Source organism: Cydia amplana, chromosome 8, assembly GCF_948474715.1.
Source record: "Cydia amplana chromosome 8, ilCydAmpl1.1, whole genome shotgun sequence".
Taxonomy (NCBI): domain Eukaryota; kingdom Metazoa; phylum Arthropoda; class Insecta; order Lepidoptera; family Tortricidae; genus Cydia; species Cydia amplana.
Genome location: NC_086076.1, coordinates 15,480,363 through 15,498,452, shown reverse-complemented (window position 1 = coordinate 15,498,452; position 18,090 = coordinate 15,480,363). Strand labels below are relative to the sequence as shown.

Below are 18,090 nucleotides of genomic sequence, written 5' to 3'. Positions count from 1 at the left end.
TATAATGTAAATAAGACCTTGCTCGATAATACCGTAATATTAATCCATCACCAAAAAAAATTACATAAGTACTATGCCAAATATGCTAAATTCTAAGTATCAAAATATTTATAGAGCACCAAACTCCTAATTTACAACATTTGTTTAGGACTTGTAAACATTGCAGTTTTTCGTTATACAACGCTACACATCGACTTCGCACATTGTCGTAATTATTTGCGAGCTTAAATAATAGTTTGCGGACCTCACTCAGTATAGACATTATTAATATTATTTAAAATAAACCCCTTATAAACCGCAAACAATTTTAATGTATGACATAAATTCACAACTGACTTTTAGGTTTTTTTTAAATCATAGACAATTGGTGATACAGCAACGAAATATCTGTCAACAATTTTTGGCTAGCCAGACTCTATCGAGTATTGAATTACAAATAGAGACTAACTTAGTACTGTATTTGCTTAGTGTAAAGATAAATGCCAAGATAAGATGCCTGATAGCCGTCTGCGAGCAAAAACCTGTTCGCACGTAGGTGTTGCGTTTGCGCAAGGATTTCGTATAGGCCCCATGCCATATAGGCAGACACGCAACGGAGCTATCTCTTGAATTATGAATTCACATCACAAATAGCTAATATAATTTATGAAAAAAAAGGATGCACATGGTGGATGCAAGAGTCAAGAATAGGAAAAAAGGTGGTTAAATTTAAATAGTCCGTTATCTACACGTGATGAATCGCTACGAGTATTGGCGCTTTATAGTAGCTCTGTATTAAATATAAGTTACCACTTTCAGTTTGTAAGTTAATTTTAAACGATGTGCTGCATTTGTTTGATTGCCCATATATGTATTATGTAATGAAAAATGTATTATTATAATGTTCCTTAAGTCTTGAAATTGAGCCATCATTCCTCTTAACGCAGACAACATCATGAATAGTGGCATAATAAGCGTATTTGCTCCGACATATCTTTTGTACAATGCAGTGACGAAATGTTCCATGCTCGCAATTTCCGTGCCATGCACCAGGAAATGCACAGAATGCACATGCCGGAAGATGAACTTTACCGTTTGACTTTCTTCACGAACAATGCTGGCAAATTTAGAGGAGTGTCGAAACTGCGGTTTACTCGGAAAGTTGCGGGGAATATTTAGGAAATAACAAGTACTAGAGCTACCTCGATGTTGATGCGAATGTCAGTGCTTATTTACTATTATGTCAACTCTTTTATAATCGTGAAAAGTATGACAAACATTTTTACAACCAATACCTAATATTAAATTTATTGAAGTTACTAACCCGGTGACCGGTTAGGGTTAAGGCAAAATGTGATATTCAGAAAGCCACCACTGTAGCGTTACTGGTGCAAGGATGACTTGGACACCGTAACCGTCCACCTCTTTGATAAAATGAGTAATGGATTGAATGTCCCAATCGCGACACAGTCATGCGATAACGGTAGCAACGCATTGTAGCAAGGAAACGGATATATATATTATTATATCGCCCGCTACTACAGATATATTATATCAATGCTGCAACACTAAAGGTGACGTTCGGATGTCAACTGCAGCATTACTGTTGCGTTGCGGCGTCGTGTTTGCCGCCACTGTATCTGTAAACTTCCTTGTAGGCTAGAAAAAGTAGAAACAATTCTGCCGGATTCTGACTTAAAATTTTTAATACGAACCAATGCATCTTATTTTAAGTCATGATTTTTTACATTTGTGGTTTTTGCGAAATACGAAATGCAACATAAGGGTAACATTCCATTTCTGACCGCAGCTGCACTACTGGTACTGAACGCGTCGCTGTTACTGTCAATTTCCATAGTAAAATGAACAGTAGTGCAGCTGCGGTTGGAAATGGGCTGTCACCTTAAGTCGGAAACTTATTTACAAGCGGAATTTATGGCGTTGTCAATTTTGTCATGTTTTACGGCAACGTCTCGGTGAGACGAAGGGTCACGTAAACGCGTCATATCTCTCATGAAACGTGACAGGAGAGAATGTCGGAATGGCACGGAATGAAGAGGTATATATAGGCACAGACTGCACAGACACCGCAAGGATGACTCACTTTAGACCGGGCCGGGCCAGACCGGGCGGGACGTGATGTTTTCCATAGAACCGGCCGGTCTAACGTGAGTCATTCTTATAAAGGGTGACCGGACCGTGTCCAGGCCTGAGCTTCCCGGAGCTTTGTTTTCTATTGGAAGCACCACGTAATCACCATAGAAAAGTAAGCGCCGGGAGCTCCGGCCCGGACACGGCCCGGTCGGCCCGGTCTAACTAACGTGAGTAATCCTTTATGAAGCGGTTACTAAGAGCTTAGGTCATCAGTTCATCACACATAGGTGCAATTTTACTTGTAAAATGCTAAGATTTGAGCAACACAACCGAGTTGCATTATACAGCATGTTTTGCTATACCAACCCAGGTCCACACCTAAAGTTATTTTTTCTAATTATTTGTAATTTACACGAACACTGGTCGTAACTGTGGGCGCAACTGAAATAAGTGGTCGCGCTCGCGCTCCTATACTAAATTTGTATGGGAGCGCTTATGTGTGGTGACCTCGATTGTCTTATATGCTCTGTCTAGTAGTTGAGGTGGTCTGTGGGTATAGTACAGGCGAGGTACCGCGCGGTTTGACAAGGATCTTTCTTATTTTGCATCTGTTTATGTTTAGCAAATGTTTAAACAACCTCATGTGTTCAAGTTTTTAAGCAGATACAATACTTTCAAAATAATTTACAGAAAGTATGTACCTATATTGATACATGTGTATACGCCTTCTAAGGCTTCTAAAAGTAGTTGTGTGTAACCAGGCAGTATTTTAAACCCTTAAGAGAATAGTAGACGCTTCTCCATATCCACGTATTCCCCATTTTTCTCTTTGGATATGTTATAGAAAATAATTTTACTTGCATAATTCGACGTAGGTATATTAACCGCAGCTATGAAGGGGCCATTTATTTCTGATTTTTCGGTTTTTAAGGTTCCGTACCCAAAGGGTAAAAACGGGACCCTATTACTAAGACTCCGCTGTCCGTCCGTCCGTCCGTCCGTCCGTCCGTCTGTCACCAGGCTGTATCTCACGAACCGTGATAGCTAGACAGTTGAAATTTTCACAGATGATGTATTTCTGTTGCCGCTATAACAACAAATACTAAAAACAGAATAAAATAAAGATTTAAGTGGGGCTCCCATACAACAAACGTGATTTTTGACCGAAGTTAAGCAACGTCGGGCGGGGTCAGTATTTGGATGGGTGACCGTTTTTTTTGCTTGTTTTTTTTTTGATGGTGCGGAAGTCCGTGCGCGAGTCCGACTCGCACTTGGCCGGTTTTTTAATATAAAGCAGTTATGGCTTTTAAAATTTCGTAGGTATTGAATATGCATTTTGCTTTTAAATCCTACAATAATCAGGAAATCGAAAAGAGTCAAAAATTGCCACGGTTAAGATACTTACACGAAACTATGTAAAAATATTTTCCATGATGACAATACCCAGAGAGGAAAATGGGTACTACGTTTGTATGGAAAAGCGGTCGCCCAGAGTCTTTAGGCAGCGTGGTGATGTTGTATACGTCAACGTTTTTTACAAATGATCAATTTTATTATTTTCCAATATATGTACTTCGGGGTATAACGTGTTCTTAACCCTTAATTTGGCGCTGTCAAGTATACTTAACACTTACTTTGAAAAAGTGTAGACATGTTAATTATTACGTAAATTCTAAGTTTTTAATTTCTATGTATCCTTTAAATTATAAAGAATAAGGAAAAAAATAAAATTTTACTGGTAACAATGTTATATGTTAATAGTGAATCAACATAGCGAGTAGAAGCTCGACACGGCATTCTATCCAGGTATTTGTTTTTTTTTTTTTTCGATTTTATTACGCGAAATTTTACTGCATATACTATTATTATATTTAATTATAGTATAACGTATACTTTACATATCATACCTATTCGTCAATACAAGTTATTTCTATGTAATAAGCAAGCGAACACAACTGTTAAGCATTTTTAACAAATCTTTATGGTGCGAGATTTTGACCGCGCCTGGTTAGTTAAGCATTATTGACAAAACTTTATGTTACAGTTTTAATAGTTTGACAAATTTCACTGCCTACCTTTATATTTTGCCATAACAGAAGAGATTGAATGCTATAGTTTTATTCGTATACATTTATAGCTTAGCATGCAACAAAGCGAACGCTATACACGTTTATATACATGTTTATTTTTATAAAACTCCGTTCACTTTGGCGTATGGCTATGTGTATTCAAGGAAACTAAATGGTAACTTAAAAATAGAGTTAATTGAAATACCGGTGTCTTTGAAAAATTTACATAAGTTAAGCTCAGAAATGCACCTCTAAAATTAACGTAATTAAAAAAAAATACACTGTATTTTGCATGATAATGGTTTACACTGCAAGGTGTTTTTTTTTGCTTTTTAGGTTTAACGTTCGAAACGCTTATTAGCTTTACTATCTTTTCCTGTAACTGATTAAATAGTGTGATCTCGAGAAATTTTTGGCCTTTTGCTTAGATTAAATTCCAAAAAATATTTTTTTTTGTCTTTGTTTCGATACCCTTTTTTGGAATTTGTTAAGTACCTAAAGTCTATTTTTTTATTCGGTAGACTGAAATGACAGTTAATAGTATGAAATGACATTTCATGTTCATACAATTAGCTGTCATTTCAGTCTACCGAATAAAAAAATAGACTTTATATTTAACACACTAGGTTTGACGAGCATGCGTTTTTGTTAAAAATACTTTACATTCGATTTTCAGGAAATCTTACAGTAAAATATTTTTTTAACATTTTTTAGGACATATTTAAAGGTATAATAATAAATAAATGGGCACATAAAAGTTAAAATCATTTTTTTTATTTTCTGCCAAATTAAGGGTTAAACAACTCAAGCATTTCCTCTCGAAAACCACCAATTCGATCGAGTGGATATGATGATGAAGCCCACCAGACCAGATCTAAAGATTTTGAAGAGACAGAGCTGAGGAGATAAGGGTGGGAGGTGAAGGCTGAGGAGATAAGGGTGAGTGGTGTTTGAGGGGTCTGAGGTGGGGAGTGAGGAATTGGGGGTTGATGATAATAACGAGTCGGGGTTTGAGGGTACGACGACTGAAGAGCTGGGAGTTGGGAGCTGAGGAGTCAGGGGGTTGAGCGGTCGGGGATTGGAGGTTGAGTGGTTGGGGGTTTAAGGTTAGGGTATGATGGATTAGAGAGGTTCAAGGGTTAGCGATGGGGCAGAGGTTAGTGGCTTAGAGGTCGGGCGTACAGGGTTGGGTTGGGGGTGGGGGTTGAGAAGTCTGCAACTAAGATTGTTTTTTTTAATGTGTAATATTTTAATGTATTCAAGGAATCTCCTCTGATATTGAATTTGGGCGTTTATTACGAACCTTTATATGACCGAAAAAAAATATTAACAAGGTAAATATTTTAATTTATTTATGATAATCATGATTTTTAGACTCAAAAGTTGCAATTTTTCTTTGTTTAGCAGTATCAACGTCAGATAAGTAACTAGAAAAAAGTAAAGTGGCTTAATGTCATTCCATAAATCTAATAAGACAGAGTTAGTCAACTATGATCAATGTTCGTGAAGCAGACATTGGCCAAATTATACTATCGAACCAACTTCAGCATCAAACTCTCTAAAATAAAATATTACACTACACTCGACTTATCAATTTCTTCCTTCCGTTTTTACGCCCAAACGTCAACACAGATGTCAACTAACGTATGTCTAAAATAACGACACTCACCATTGTAATGCAAGTCTGGATGCACTCACGGGCAGCACCAATATGTGGTGGGTGACACCGCATAGGGTTTATATACCGGCTCCTTTACCTATGAACTTCGAGCGACCCGCGCGGGCATCCCGGTGACTTATGCCGCACATTTTAATGCACTGTGCACTGAACAATCGTTGCCGGTTAAGTGCACGCACGACGCATGTCATGATAGGTAGAAAATAGTAGTGCGGTGTTTTCTAACCGAAATGCGTGTAATATGTATCTATGCATGATTATCAATTCTGCTTCAAGACAGGTCTTTAATTGAAAATAGGTTTTTAATTTTAAATGCACAGATCATACTGAGAGTTCGTATAATCTCAAAAACTGTATAGGTATATGACATTGTGCAATACATTGTTGTAACATTGTATTGAACTGTGTATATAACATTGAACATATATAATCAATAAAACCCTAACCTTGTGTGGGCGTTGACCTGAACAGGGGTAAGAGTAACAAATGTTATACTATTATAAAATACCTACCATCGAATAACTTAAAAACTAAGTAATTAAGTATTTATTTGTATGTTGTAAAAAAATGTGAGCCGTGCTTTTAAATCAATCCGTAAAGTATTCGAACATTTTTAACTTGGTTATTTTGACACGCGGCACCTAAGCGCGGTAGCGTGTCAAGACAAATTCAATCTATTTTTTTTACTGAGTCTAACCCAGGCTAACCCAGGTCTAACCTAACCTTTTTTTTTACAAAATAAAATAGGACGCCGGTTCCAAGCCGGTTCTACCAACACTGTCGAAAGCATTGAGGTATATACAAGAGACATCTCAAACAACATGTTTCCGCACCTCAGAGAAGTGCATGCACTTCTTTGCTTTTAGTACGTCACCGACCACTGACGAGATGCCACACATGTACAGAAAATAAAATTTAAATTTAAAATTAAAAAATGCCTTCGTGCGTGTTAAAAAGTTGCAACAATAGCACAAGAAAATATAATAAAAGGGACGGAATAACATTTCACCGGTAAGCAATGGAATAACTGTTGATTGACTATTATTTAGTTTTCAAAGTAAATGTTTGGTCGTAGAAAAAGTATTGTATGCAACGTTGTTTAACTGAGTCAAAAAATACTCGTGGCGTCTTTATTAACAATTTTCGGCTTCGCATGCATGCATGCACTTCTCTGACGTGCGGAAACATTTTGTTCGAGATGTCGTCTCTTGTATATACCTCAATGGTCGAAAGAAGAAAAATAAATGTCACATGTCATATAAGTTCCTCCAAAACCATGTCTGCAGAAGTTCGTGAAAATAAATAACATTATGCCTTAGTTATATCACGTGTGTAATTGTGTGTGTTAAAAATATAATCAGCAAAAAGGCAGACTTACAGGACCCGATCGGTTAAACTAACAGTGTACTAAAAACTTGGACTATTGGAGATGAAAATTACGCCATAAAACTCCAATCAAAACAAGATCTTGATACCAGATTCAAAGCCCTTGTTCCTGGATCTACTGTTTAGAGGTAAGTTTCTTAATGTAATCTGGCAGTTTATTTAATTTTAATTGTCAGAGCATTCAATCAAATATAAAGGAAGAATTTTGTAAAACTAAAGAGCCATATAAATAATTTAAGATGAAACGGGGTTTAAGCGCGTGCACTTATTTTTGAGTGACTTTGCTTACTTAAGTTTTAATTTAATTTACTTTATAGTTAATTAGATTCTATTGGATTTTAAATCTCTGCGTAGGTGTATTAGTAGAAGTTAATCATAAATGCTAAAATAATATGCAAATGCAGTGAGTGTGCACCGATGACTTGCAAATTAAATTTAATATATGTGCTATAGTAAATTATGCTTAATTTACTGTTGCATCAACCGGTCCACACTAGGGCAGAGTTGCACAAAACAGTCGAAGACTCTACGGTGCTATTTAGAAATATTATTCATCAAAACTGTACAGTCAGGCCATTCTATTATACGTCTGATCTATGGCTGTTTGCTGTCTTACACCCACGGGTCAAATTATACTAGACACGAGCACGAAGTCTGCTATAAAATATTGTGTGAATGTATAGGCAGGCAGGGGTTAGGTTGTGAAACACATTAGCGGCCAACGATGACCCCCGCGAATCCTGTTCAGCATGACATTTGATGCAACTAATGAAATGTCCTCGCCAATATTTTAATAAGAAAATTTATTTTAATGTAATGACTGAACATTTAGGTACACGCATGAATACACTTATTGGCGATTTAACTGTAAATGGTTGTTTACTTTATTCGTTTGAATTAACTAAGTAGCTAATAATTAGGTAGTTGCCCAATCCATATTGGTCTAAGTAGCAATAGTTTGACGTAAAACGTTTTGCATTTTTTTTAATCTCGCAGTTTTCTATGTAATAACAAATATGCTCAAATGTCACATGACCAAAAAAATTATGGCGGCTAGGAACAATTTATTTGATAAATCTTCTATAGGTAGATACGTTTTCCTTAGGATAAACGGTTGAGTTTTTTAACATACTTACGTGTCTTTCGTGACAATGCAATCTTACGCCGATCAAGTTGGCCTGAGGATGGAGACGGAAGTAACTCTGTAGAAATAATGTAGTCACATCGAGCATGAACTACGAGTAGGTAGTTAGAATTTTATACTAGACAAGAGTAGAGTACATTGAAAGGCACAGTACCTATTAGCCCTTAAAAGTGTGTTTCTATGATAAACATTTTAAACTAAAAGCTTGTATGCGTAATAAAATTGTTGATATTCAATTTGTTTTAAAAGCTCAAAGGGACATAATGAATAGTAAAGTTATTTACAATAAGAGTGCGGAAAAGAGGAAATCCGAAACGAGTGGCGATAAATTTATTATTTACCTATTCGCACGTGTATCGTACAACGTTTTACAGTACACATGGCACTTTAAACTTTCGACATATGCACGGAAAGTGCTATTTCCCGCACTAGTTCGGGAAAGTAGCACCATATCTACTGTAAAGGAAATTATTTTACGGTCGGTCGCTTTCGAATATATCTGAAAACCCAATGTGCTTACAAGTACATTTGACCACACGTATCGGTCATTGGAGTCCAAAAGGTTAAATAAAATCACTACATAGTATTTATAAAACAAAGTCGCTTCCCGCTGTCCGTCTGTCTGTATGCTTAGATCTTTAAAACTACGCAACGGATTTTGATGCGGTTTTTTAATAGATAGAGTGATTCAAGAGGAAGGTGTATGTATAATTTGTTAACCCGTGCGAAGCCGGGACGGGTCGCTAGTTATTCATAAATCATTAATCGTATTATGCCGCTCGGAAAAATGACTGGGGTACTAAAGTAACTAACATGTTTGGATTCTTTAAATACAAAGATCTAGCCTTCAAGTTTGGCTATAAATTGTATAGGTGCAGGCAATTTATATACCTGTCGTTAATAACCACTATTTATATGTGATATAAACATAGCGTCGCCTTGCTAGTTTTAACTATTATCTGTGACGCTTTATTGTAGAATTTAATAAGCACCTTGAATGTTTGTATGAATTTTTATAATCATATATTTACCTTTAATTGCGAAGACCCTAAAAAATTATGAAGACTTTCGATGAGATTTGCCAGAAAAATAAAGGTACTAATTTTAAATGTACGATCAGAATCAAATAGATAGTGACGGCTAGTAGACATAGACGTAACACGACTTTATCACCATATAGATAAGGTTACGTTCCGATATATTTGGCTACTTTGGCCGTTACTTTCTGTTTGCTGCTGACTGTACATTACTTTCGCACCATAGACGTAAATGTACTAATTGATACCTACAGTACATACTTTTTGAAGAAGATGCTCCTATTTCCGAAAAAAAAACCCAACAAAATTGTTATAACATTTTTATTAAAATATAAAAATAAGAAACGTATTTACAAAAGAAAGAATAATTATAAAATGAACATCTCATGTTATCACAATGTCATACAGGATATGCAATGACTCGACTGACTACGGAGACATAGAGGTATAACGACATTAAAGGGTTTGCGATAAATATTTCTATTCTAAAATGGAATTATTCGAATATTATTTGAATACTTGCAAACCCTTGACACGTACGACAAAATAATTTCATTCTCAGAATTAAAATCATTTTTTAAATACAGAAATTGACAGTTTTTAAAGATACGAGTAGTAAGTAAAATCATGACTGTCAGAAAATCTTTAGAAAGCTTAACCTTAACCAATTGCCATAACAGCAATCTAACAGATTATCAACTTTTTACATATTTATTAGCTAAATCGTTGTTTTGACAAAATATGTAAACTAACGTTCGTACAAACAATACTGTTAAATTAAAGCTTAAACCGAAACTTCATTTGATTATCTCGCTTTTTTACGCACTAATATAGTGAACATATTACTTCAAAATTATGGCATGGTCGGATTTGGACTGATTGGAATAGCAGTGGCTTATCAATCAGTCAAAAATTAGACCACTGTCGGATATTTACGACATCATTTTAACCTACCGTAAAGATCGGTAACTGTTTTATTTTATGTATTAAAAATAATGAGTATCTATGGTTTTAGTTGCGTAGTGTCAGACGTCATAGCCCCTCACTTCACAGGTACGGAGTACGGTTAGTCCTTACACTAGAGTTTACTGCTGGTAGTATTGGCCCTTGTAGTCAAGGGCTGCCCTGTCTTGCTGTTGTCTGGCGGCCTCGGGGTTGTTCTTGGCTTCTATCGCGTCACGCTCCTGGAAAACAATACAAATGCAAATATAAATTTTTTTAGATATTTTTGCGAAGATAGGATTAGATATGATTAAATTTGTCGAGCTAATTTACTCACTACACAGTATTGAAATGTGATAAATACAATTAATACATTTCTAGGTACGAGTTAAGAATGAAATGTGTTTTATTAATCTAAGAATTTACTTAACCTAAACATGAATTTATTAAGAGTTAAAATATTGTCTATGCGCTATAGAGTTTTTGAACATATAATTTAAGAAAAAGCCTTTTCTGGAAGTTGAGAAATGGTTAAATCAATGTCACAAGGAACAAAAAATTCGTCGAATGCTAAACGTTTTGCAACTAGCAGAAATTCTGCCGTTAGGGACGTCGTATATTATAAGTGTCGAGAAAATAAATGGTACGAATAAGAGTTCTAACCATACACACATACTTTATAACTGAGATTAACTTCCAAATCATCAAAAAATCTGATCCAAAATCAGATTTTCAATACTAACCGCGTTAGCCTTAATTCCGGCGTAGATGAGGTCCAATCCCTTCTGGATTTCAGGGGACACCGGGGGCGGGGTGGGGATGTGATCTCCCTTGACCCTGAAGCCGAACTCGTCAGCGGTGTACTCGACCGTGATGACCTCCCCGTTGGGGGCGGTGTAGCTGTAGGAGCCATGCTGGACCAGCGCGTTCTGGTCCTCGCCGACGGACTTCAGGAAACCGGACTCTTCGGCTTGGATGTGGTTACCGGTTTCGTACCTGGAATTGAGATGTTGAAATGTTAGATATTGTATTGTGCGTCGCTTTATTGTTTGGATCAAAAGTGCTGTTTCTGAGTGGGAAGAATTTACATTATTTATCTTTTAGTTCAAACAGCCTTAATTTTAGAAGCAATTGTACTACTAAAAGTCTGATCAAAAGTACATAAAAGTTTTTAGGCAATCTTATAAAACTAGGTAAGTATCTTATGTTATTTCTTGGGACTCAAACTATCTCCATACCAAGTTTCATCTAACAGACAGACACACAGATAGAGTTACTTTTGCATCTATTTATAATATTACTAGCGACCTGCCCGGCTTCGCACAGGTTAGATACACAAAACCTTAACAAATTATACACCTCAACCATACTCAAAAATCACTCTATTGACCGGTGACATACGTATAGACGCGGCGGGGGACTTTGTTTTATAAGTGTAAGATAAGGGATAGGATAGGATAACAAAGTTAACGATTGAACAAACCGCCTGAAAATGAAGTATGTATTTAGATTGTTGTATCACAGTAATGACCTTTGTTACCTAAATTTCACTCATAAGAACTGTAAATTTACTTTACCCTTGGGACAGAGTAAATATTAGTAAAAGCGATTATGTATTTTCTACAAAGAACATGAGTAAACGTCTATGAATTTTATTTACATTATATAAAGTGTTTGCACAGCAAACAATCTTTACTTTAGAGTGGTATGCTTGGATATCAACCAAAAACCTGTTAACAATAACTTTTGTTACAGATTAACTTAAGCAATTCATAATTATAACAAAAGATATGGAATATTTATAAGTACAGTAAATGTATGTCGTTGGATGTACATTTACTGCTAACTTTTTGAATTTTTGAACCAACGAACATACATGGGTACATTTTAAATAAAAGTGCGTGGTATTGAACCTATCTCGACCTCCATTTAGCCAAAGCCAAAATGATAAATGAAATAAAAAAGCTCTCAAATTAATAAAATTACGTTTGTACGTTTAGTATTGTTGTAATGTTCTATCTGTCTGTCTAAATTCTAGACCCATTTCACCCATCAGCGATCATCCGGCTCGAAGGACCACTTTGTTGAAACAAGTTGCTGTTGCTACGTTACCAAAGATTTATTCACATATTTACAGTTTCTTTTATAGGTTCTATGATAAACTAGCGTTACTCAGTTTTCTTATGTAACAGCGACATCTTTTAGGGAATTTGTACAACAAACTAAATATACTTCATATCGGCTCGAACAAAGCCGTTGCAGTCATTCTATTTTCTCGACCTTGATTCAATTAATAAAGGTATTAAAAATATGTCTTTATCTGTATTTAGCGGGCAGGCAACTTGAGTTAGCCGATCTTTAGGCGAGAACGAAAATATTACATTTATATTAAAACAAATACAGGCACTACCTAACTACCTACTGACAAATTTCTGCCGTTAGGTAGTGTCAGAAAGTATCGACAGTCAAAATTTATTTTTACCATCCGAGCGTCATAAGTCGAACTCATCCAAATGCATAATGTATTACTTACGAAGTCTTGTAGCTGCCATCGGTGCCTTGTTCCTTATCAAAACGAATGATGGGAATGAAGGTGGTAGTCTCCAGCTGCACCTTAGGTCTGAAGTCGTCGATCTGCTTGGTCTGCCTGAACTCCTGCGGCTGCTGTTGCTGCTGCTGCCGGTAGTCTTGGGGGTAGTTGTTGTAGTTCTGTTCGGCAGCTTGCTGGTCGTCGAACGACTGTGGCTGCTCTGGTTTCGACGATGCTCTTCTCTGAGGAAGAGCTACCGCCAGGGACGCCACAGCACAGAAAGTTATCTGGAAATATTAAATAGAGAAATTAGTAAAAAGTTTATTTTCCAAGCAATATATATTTCTTTGCAATAAGGGATCCCTCAAGCTAAGGAATGGGACTTGAAATGTTTAACCTTTTCCACGCCAAAGACGTATATATTGGCACCGCAGGTCCAACACCAAAGATGGATTAAATTAATCGGTCACAGACCACAGAGTAACATCGACCTACGTGCATAGACATAAAGTTCAACTTCAGTTTTGACACTTCAATGACGTGGCGTCTGAGTGACAGCTTTTATGTTTGACACGGCGTCTAAAAGGTTAAAGGAGATACAATATTGAAAAATTTAACTCAAGTCAAGAATATAACTAAAACTTTTCATTCCTACAGATGGCGGCCATAAACATAAGTTAATATAATATGCCAAACAGGCACCTCCTGCATAAAACGTTTATATTTTTGTTTTAAGCGGTAATCTTTATTATATAAACGGATAAGAAACCGATACCTTCTACTAACGATAACCGGTGAAATTATGATTGTACCTACTGGTATAATGATCGATATCGATTGCGCGTTGGTTTATTTGATAAATGTACATAAGTACTACACACGAAGGAATTACGTAGAGTGAGAGTAATCGGGCGGAATAATAAATCGTGGAAACGGTTGCGTTATATCACCACGTTATTCCGTCATACATTCATAACATAATTATGAGACGTAATGTGATTTTTGAAAAAAATATAAATAACTACGAATAGCCCATTGCGAATAATAAAATAATGACTTAGGTAATAAAAGGCTATTCGCAGTTGTCCTCATCTATTTACATTACCTTGTTTTACCTGTTAAAAAAGATTTATATGAAAATGTCAAATCAATTCGACCTTCGAACTTATACGGAGACGAAATACAGAACAATGTATAGTTTATGTATCTGATACGTTGGCGATGATGCGATGATGTCAGACAAAAGAGCTTAATCATATTCGTTATGTCGTAAGATGAGATGGAACGGATACAATAGGCTTGTGAAACCTCATTCGGCACGCCGTTGGGGCGAAAGCGGACTCAACATGTTACCACTTTCAGGACCAGCAATACTATTGTTTTCATTGAGATCTACTTAACTTTTGGTTATGGTTTGTTAGCATCGTTAAGTATCTCATGTTGGTCAATCGCCGTTACGTCATACCAGTAGTTTAGTTGTTTGTTTTGCATGTGTTGTAAAACTATGTCACCTCAAAAATATGTGTAAGGTATATCCATTAATATGTATGGCTTTAAAATAAATTCCTCGCGCAATAAATTCTATAGTATTATGTTGAAAGTAAAATACAGCGATCTCTAAATGTAACATCTACAGTATAATAATAAGAAACTAAATGACACATTGAAACTGCCAAGTAAACAAATAAGGCTTCATATATTTGATTCACGATAGTTAGCATACTGTAAAGCGAATAGATGCTGGAAACGGGACTTGTATTATGCACCGTAAGGTCTACAAACCAATTGAAAACGATTTAAGAGCCGTAACGGTCCTCTGACACTTAAGCTATTTGCTAGTACTAAAGTATTAGTAGTATTATGTAAGGATCGTGCCCGCAAGTGCACTAAACAGCTCAACTAAAAGCATTAGCTTCAAATCAAACAATTACCTTACAAACCCTGCCAATCGTCTGTCAGTTACGTTACTCTAGAGTCTAGTCCATTGCGTGACGGTTCTTCAACATCTTTATATGTATAAACATTTAATGCAATTGTAAGTACTGAATGCAATATGGGGCATTATCTATGAAAAGGGACCTTATTGTCGATGGCGCTTACGCCGCACAGCGTCGCGCGGCATTGTATTTATATCGGAGCATCGTTAATAATGGCATAACCGCTATCGACAATAAGGTCCCTTTTCATAAATAACGTCACATATATTACACGCTTTGATTTAAGTTTAATTGATTGTTAAACATCCATTAGATTATGTGCTTCAGTGATTATTTCCAGTCGACAGGCGTGCTCGCGTAATTGCTTTATTTAACATACTCAATGCTTTATTTCATTTCATTGTATGTTTGTTGCGACTGAATGCAACCGAATGTTAATCAGTACGCGATATTGACTATTAAACATTAAGTACTTGGTCCATTTGACCGAATTAAAATAAGGATGTAGTCAAGGTTAGAGATCAAATTGATGTTTACGCTATTAGGATGCTATTTCGACTGCATGTGCAGCTTTGAGGTTTTTTTTATGTTATTTATTTTATAAAACGGATTTCCATTGGTCACTTTGGCATTGGTTTAATACGCAAATTTCATTACCAAATTAAGAAACAGTCAATTAGTCGTAATCTGACCTTACACCTATGCGTCCAAATCATGAGTTATGCAACCATGGAACTAGTACAAAATCGCTTGTATAACTATAAGTCTATGTATTAAAATGAGGTTGCCCGAATGTGAAAAACAGATGTCATTGTCTTTCACATAAAGAGCTTTTTAGACAATAAGACACTTTCATTACCAATTTTATTTACATGCGTTAATTATAAAATTATTGTTAATAATGAAAAGCATTGTCGTCATTAAGAATTAAAATGTCGGATGTAATATATGGCCCAAAATACGTTGACATTTTTTTTGTGGGGTATTTCTTAATAATTTTTACAAACGTTTGCCTTTATGTACCTGTAAAAGCTAAAGGATCTAAAGATAATAAGTTTTGTTATTAGTGAAGCGTTTGTATTTTTACTTTTTAGTGACATTTTGTGAGAGAGAAAAATTAACTACTTATAAAAAATTATTTGCCAACATATTTCTGGGCCACCATGTATTAAGTATCGTTTAACCAAGAATAAGCGAATCCAGAAATGTCAGATACGTAATTGAGTACACAGAAATCAGTGATATTACATAGGTACGAAAAAAATCTACAGATTTGAATTAAAAATGATACAAAAATATAATATAACTTTGACTTTGTTTACTAACTCTCGAATCAAATTATAACTTCACAAGTGGTTATAAATATAGCATGAGCTAGAACCACTAAGAAGATATGGATTACCATAAGCTTACAGTAAGCCAAACTGTCACAAGGTTTACGGCGATACTTTAGTATATAGAAGCTATAAAAGTTAATCTACGCAAATAACTTATTTGCAAGTGCAACACTAATTTTCTGAGTGCCATTGAACACACGTGGTTATCACATATGGACAGATTATGCCGGCATCGGCAATTGTTGCGTTATCGAACTCCTTGGGGTTTGCCCAAACAAGATTTTAAAAATAGACCCAATTGCTGTTTTAGACATTCGTCCTAGATTTATGGGATCGATATTGACAATGTGCTAAAATAAAGAACGATGGCGTTGTGAACTTTATTTTTAGAAAGATCGTATTTTGAATTGAAACTATTAAGTAGGCCAATTCAGCATAGGTAGAGATGAGCAGAGATTTTAATAAGTAAATAAATATTTAAATAGCATATATGTATAAAAAACTTAAAATGTTACTTTGCTTTTGATACATAGTACCCAAAATTTCAGAATTTCTTATTACTCCCACAATATGGCGAAGTGGTGAATCAGTGAATGGTAATGGTAAATCGCTTTACCCAAAGCCAAAATGGCTTAACTATTAAGTTAGTTGTGTAAACAAACAATAACATTTAATGCCGCATTTAATTCATATAATTATCTTACGCTAACGACCTTTTGAACACTTTAAATCCCAATAAGAGATTAAACGTTTACTGCACGAAATTATAAGGCAAACCACAAGTTTCTTCCAGCGTCGCATGTTCCATGAAGACTTGTATTAACATTCGGCGTTATTCCTCCAAGGGTACGAATCTGGCAATCTGCCTGCTTAAAGTGAATGTCAAAGTTCGCGACACGCCCACCGACCGACCCTATTCGATCTCTTGCAATACTTGATCAAAGAAAATCCTTACCTTTACTGCGCAACATCCTCTTTCGTCCTTCATCTTATTATGCTATTTTTACATCTTTTAACAAGATCAGGATATTAAATTTACTTATATACCTAAGCAATATTATTAATTATGATTAACGTGTTTAATGAAAGCACTTTTCGCAACTAGATTTGTCTTGAGACTAATGATCCTATTGTGTCAAAAAGAAACTTAGGATACCTAACTGGGAATTCGGAAGGACAATTTCTTAATCTAGCTTTCTACTTACCAGAAGCTTCATTGTTTTTGCGAGTGATGCGGCCGCCAGACACGTGGTACGTGAACTATGCCAGAGTGGTGGTCCACCGCTCACTTTTATACCTCACCCCTGCCACGCGCTCTGCTTCGAGCCATCTCACTTTCATGCTACTGCAGTATTGCAGCCACTGACGCTGCTGTCAATTTTTGATTTCAATGTCAGTAGGTACCGCAAATGCCCTTTTTGTTGGGCTGGAAACCATTCGATTTAGAAGAATTATCCTTTGAGACGAGGTTCACTGGTAATTTGTGTACAAGGGAAGTTTTAGTCTTTAAAAACTCGAACGTATCTCGCAAAGAAATCCTGCACTTATTATTAACAGACTGTAAAATTTAAAAGGTTTTCATTTTGGTAAAACGGTACCTATTTAATTATTCAATTAACTCTACTTGAAAGTGGTAAGGCAGGTACTAATAGATGTTTCAAAACTAAAGAGCGTGGAGAAATTTATATTTGTTATTTCACAAATTTAGCGTAAAGGCTTTTTCTAAGTCTTTCTTACCATGTGGGATTTCGCAAATACCAATAAATTGTAGCAAATTATTTTTATCATCACTAAATAATTAAACTTTAGTTTTTCAGGACACCAGAAAATTGATTTCGAGAGTTTGCGTGCTTAATTTGGCTTTGTGTCTTTACAGAGTAGGGTAAAAAATATTTACGTGCTTGCGTAAATTTTGTTCCTTCAAGAATAGTATTCTTGTTATCATCCATCCAAACCA

General features: G+C 35.7%; 1 protein-coding gene across 1 annotated transcript; it reads right to left on the bottom strand.

Moving 5' to 3' along the window:
* Positions 1–10,121: 10,121 nt before the first annotated feature.
* Positions 10,122–17,458, bottom strand: LOC134650279 (cuticle protein 3). The gene is made up of 4 exons (XM_063505238.1): positions 17,339–17,458; positions 12,863–13,146; positions 11,073–11,325; positions 10,122–10,571 (listed from the first exon to the last, which is right to left on the bottom strand). The coding sequence occupies exons 1-4, from the start codon at positions 17,348–17,350 to the stop codon at positions 10,473–10,475; spliced, it is 648 nt and encodes a 215-aa protein (XP_063361308.1). The 5' UTR covers positions 17,351–17,458; the 3' UTR covers positions 10,122–10,472.
* Positions 17,459–18,090: the final 632 nt, after the last annotated feature.

What these genes read in the sequence shown, in the direction of transcription:
- LOC134650279 (XM_063505238.1), bottom strand. An exon ending in GATGGCAGCTACAAGACTTC is followed by an intron (nt 11,326 to 12,862) that starts GTAAGTAATACA and finishes TCTCAATTCCAG; the next exon opens with GTACGAAACCGGTAACCACA. An exon ending in CCGGAATTAAGGCTAACGCG is followed by an intron (nt 10,572 to 11,072) that starts GTTAGTATTGAA and finishes ATTGTTTTCCAG; the next exon opens with GAGCGTGACGCGATAGAAGC.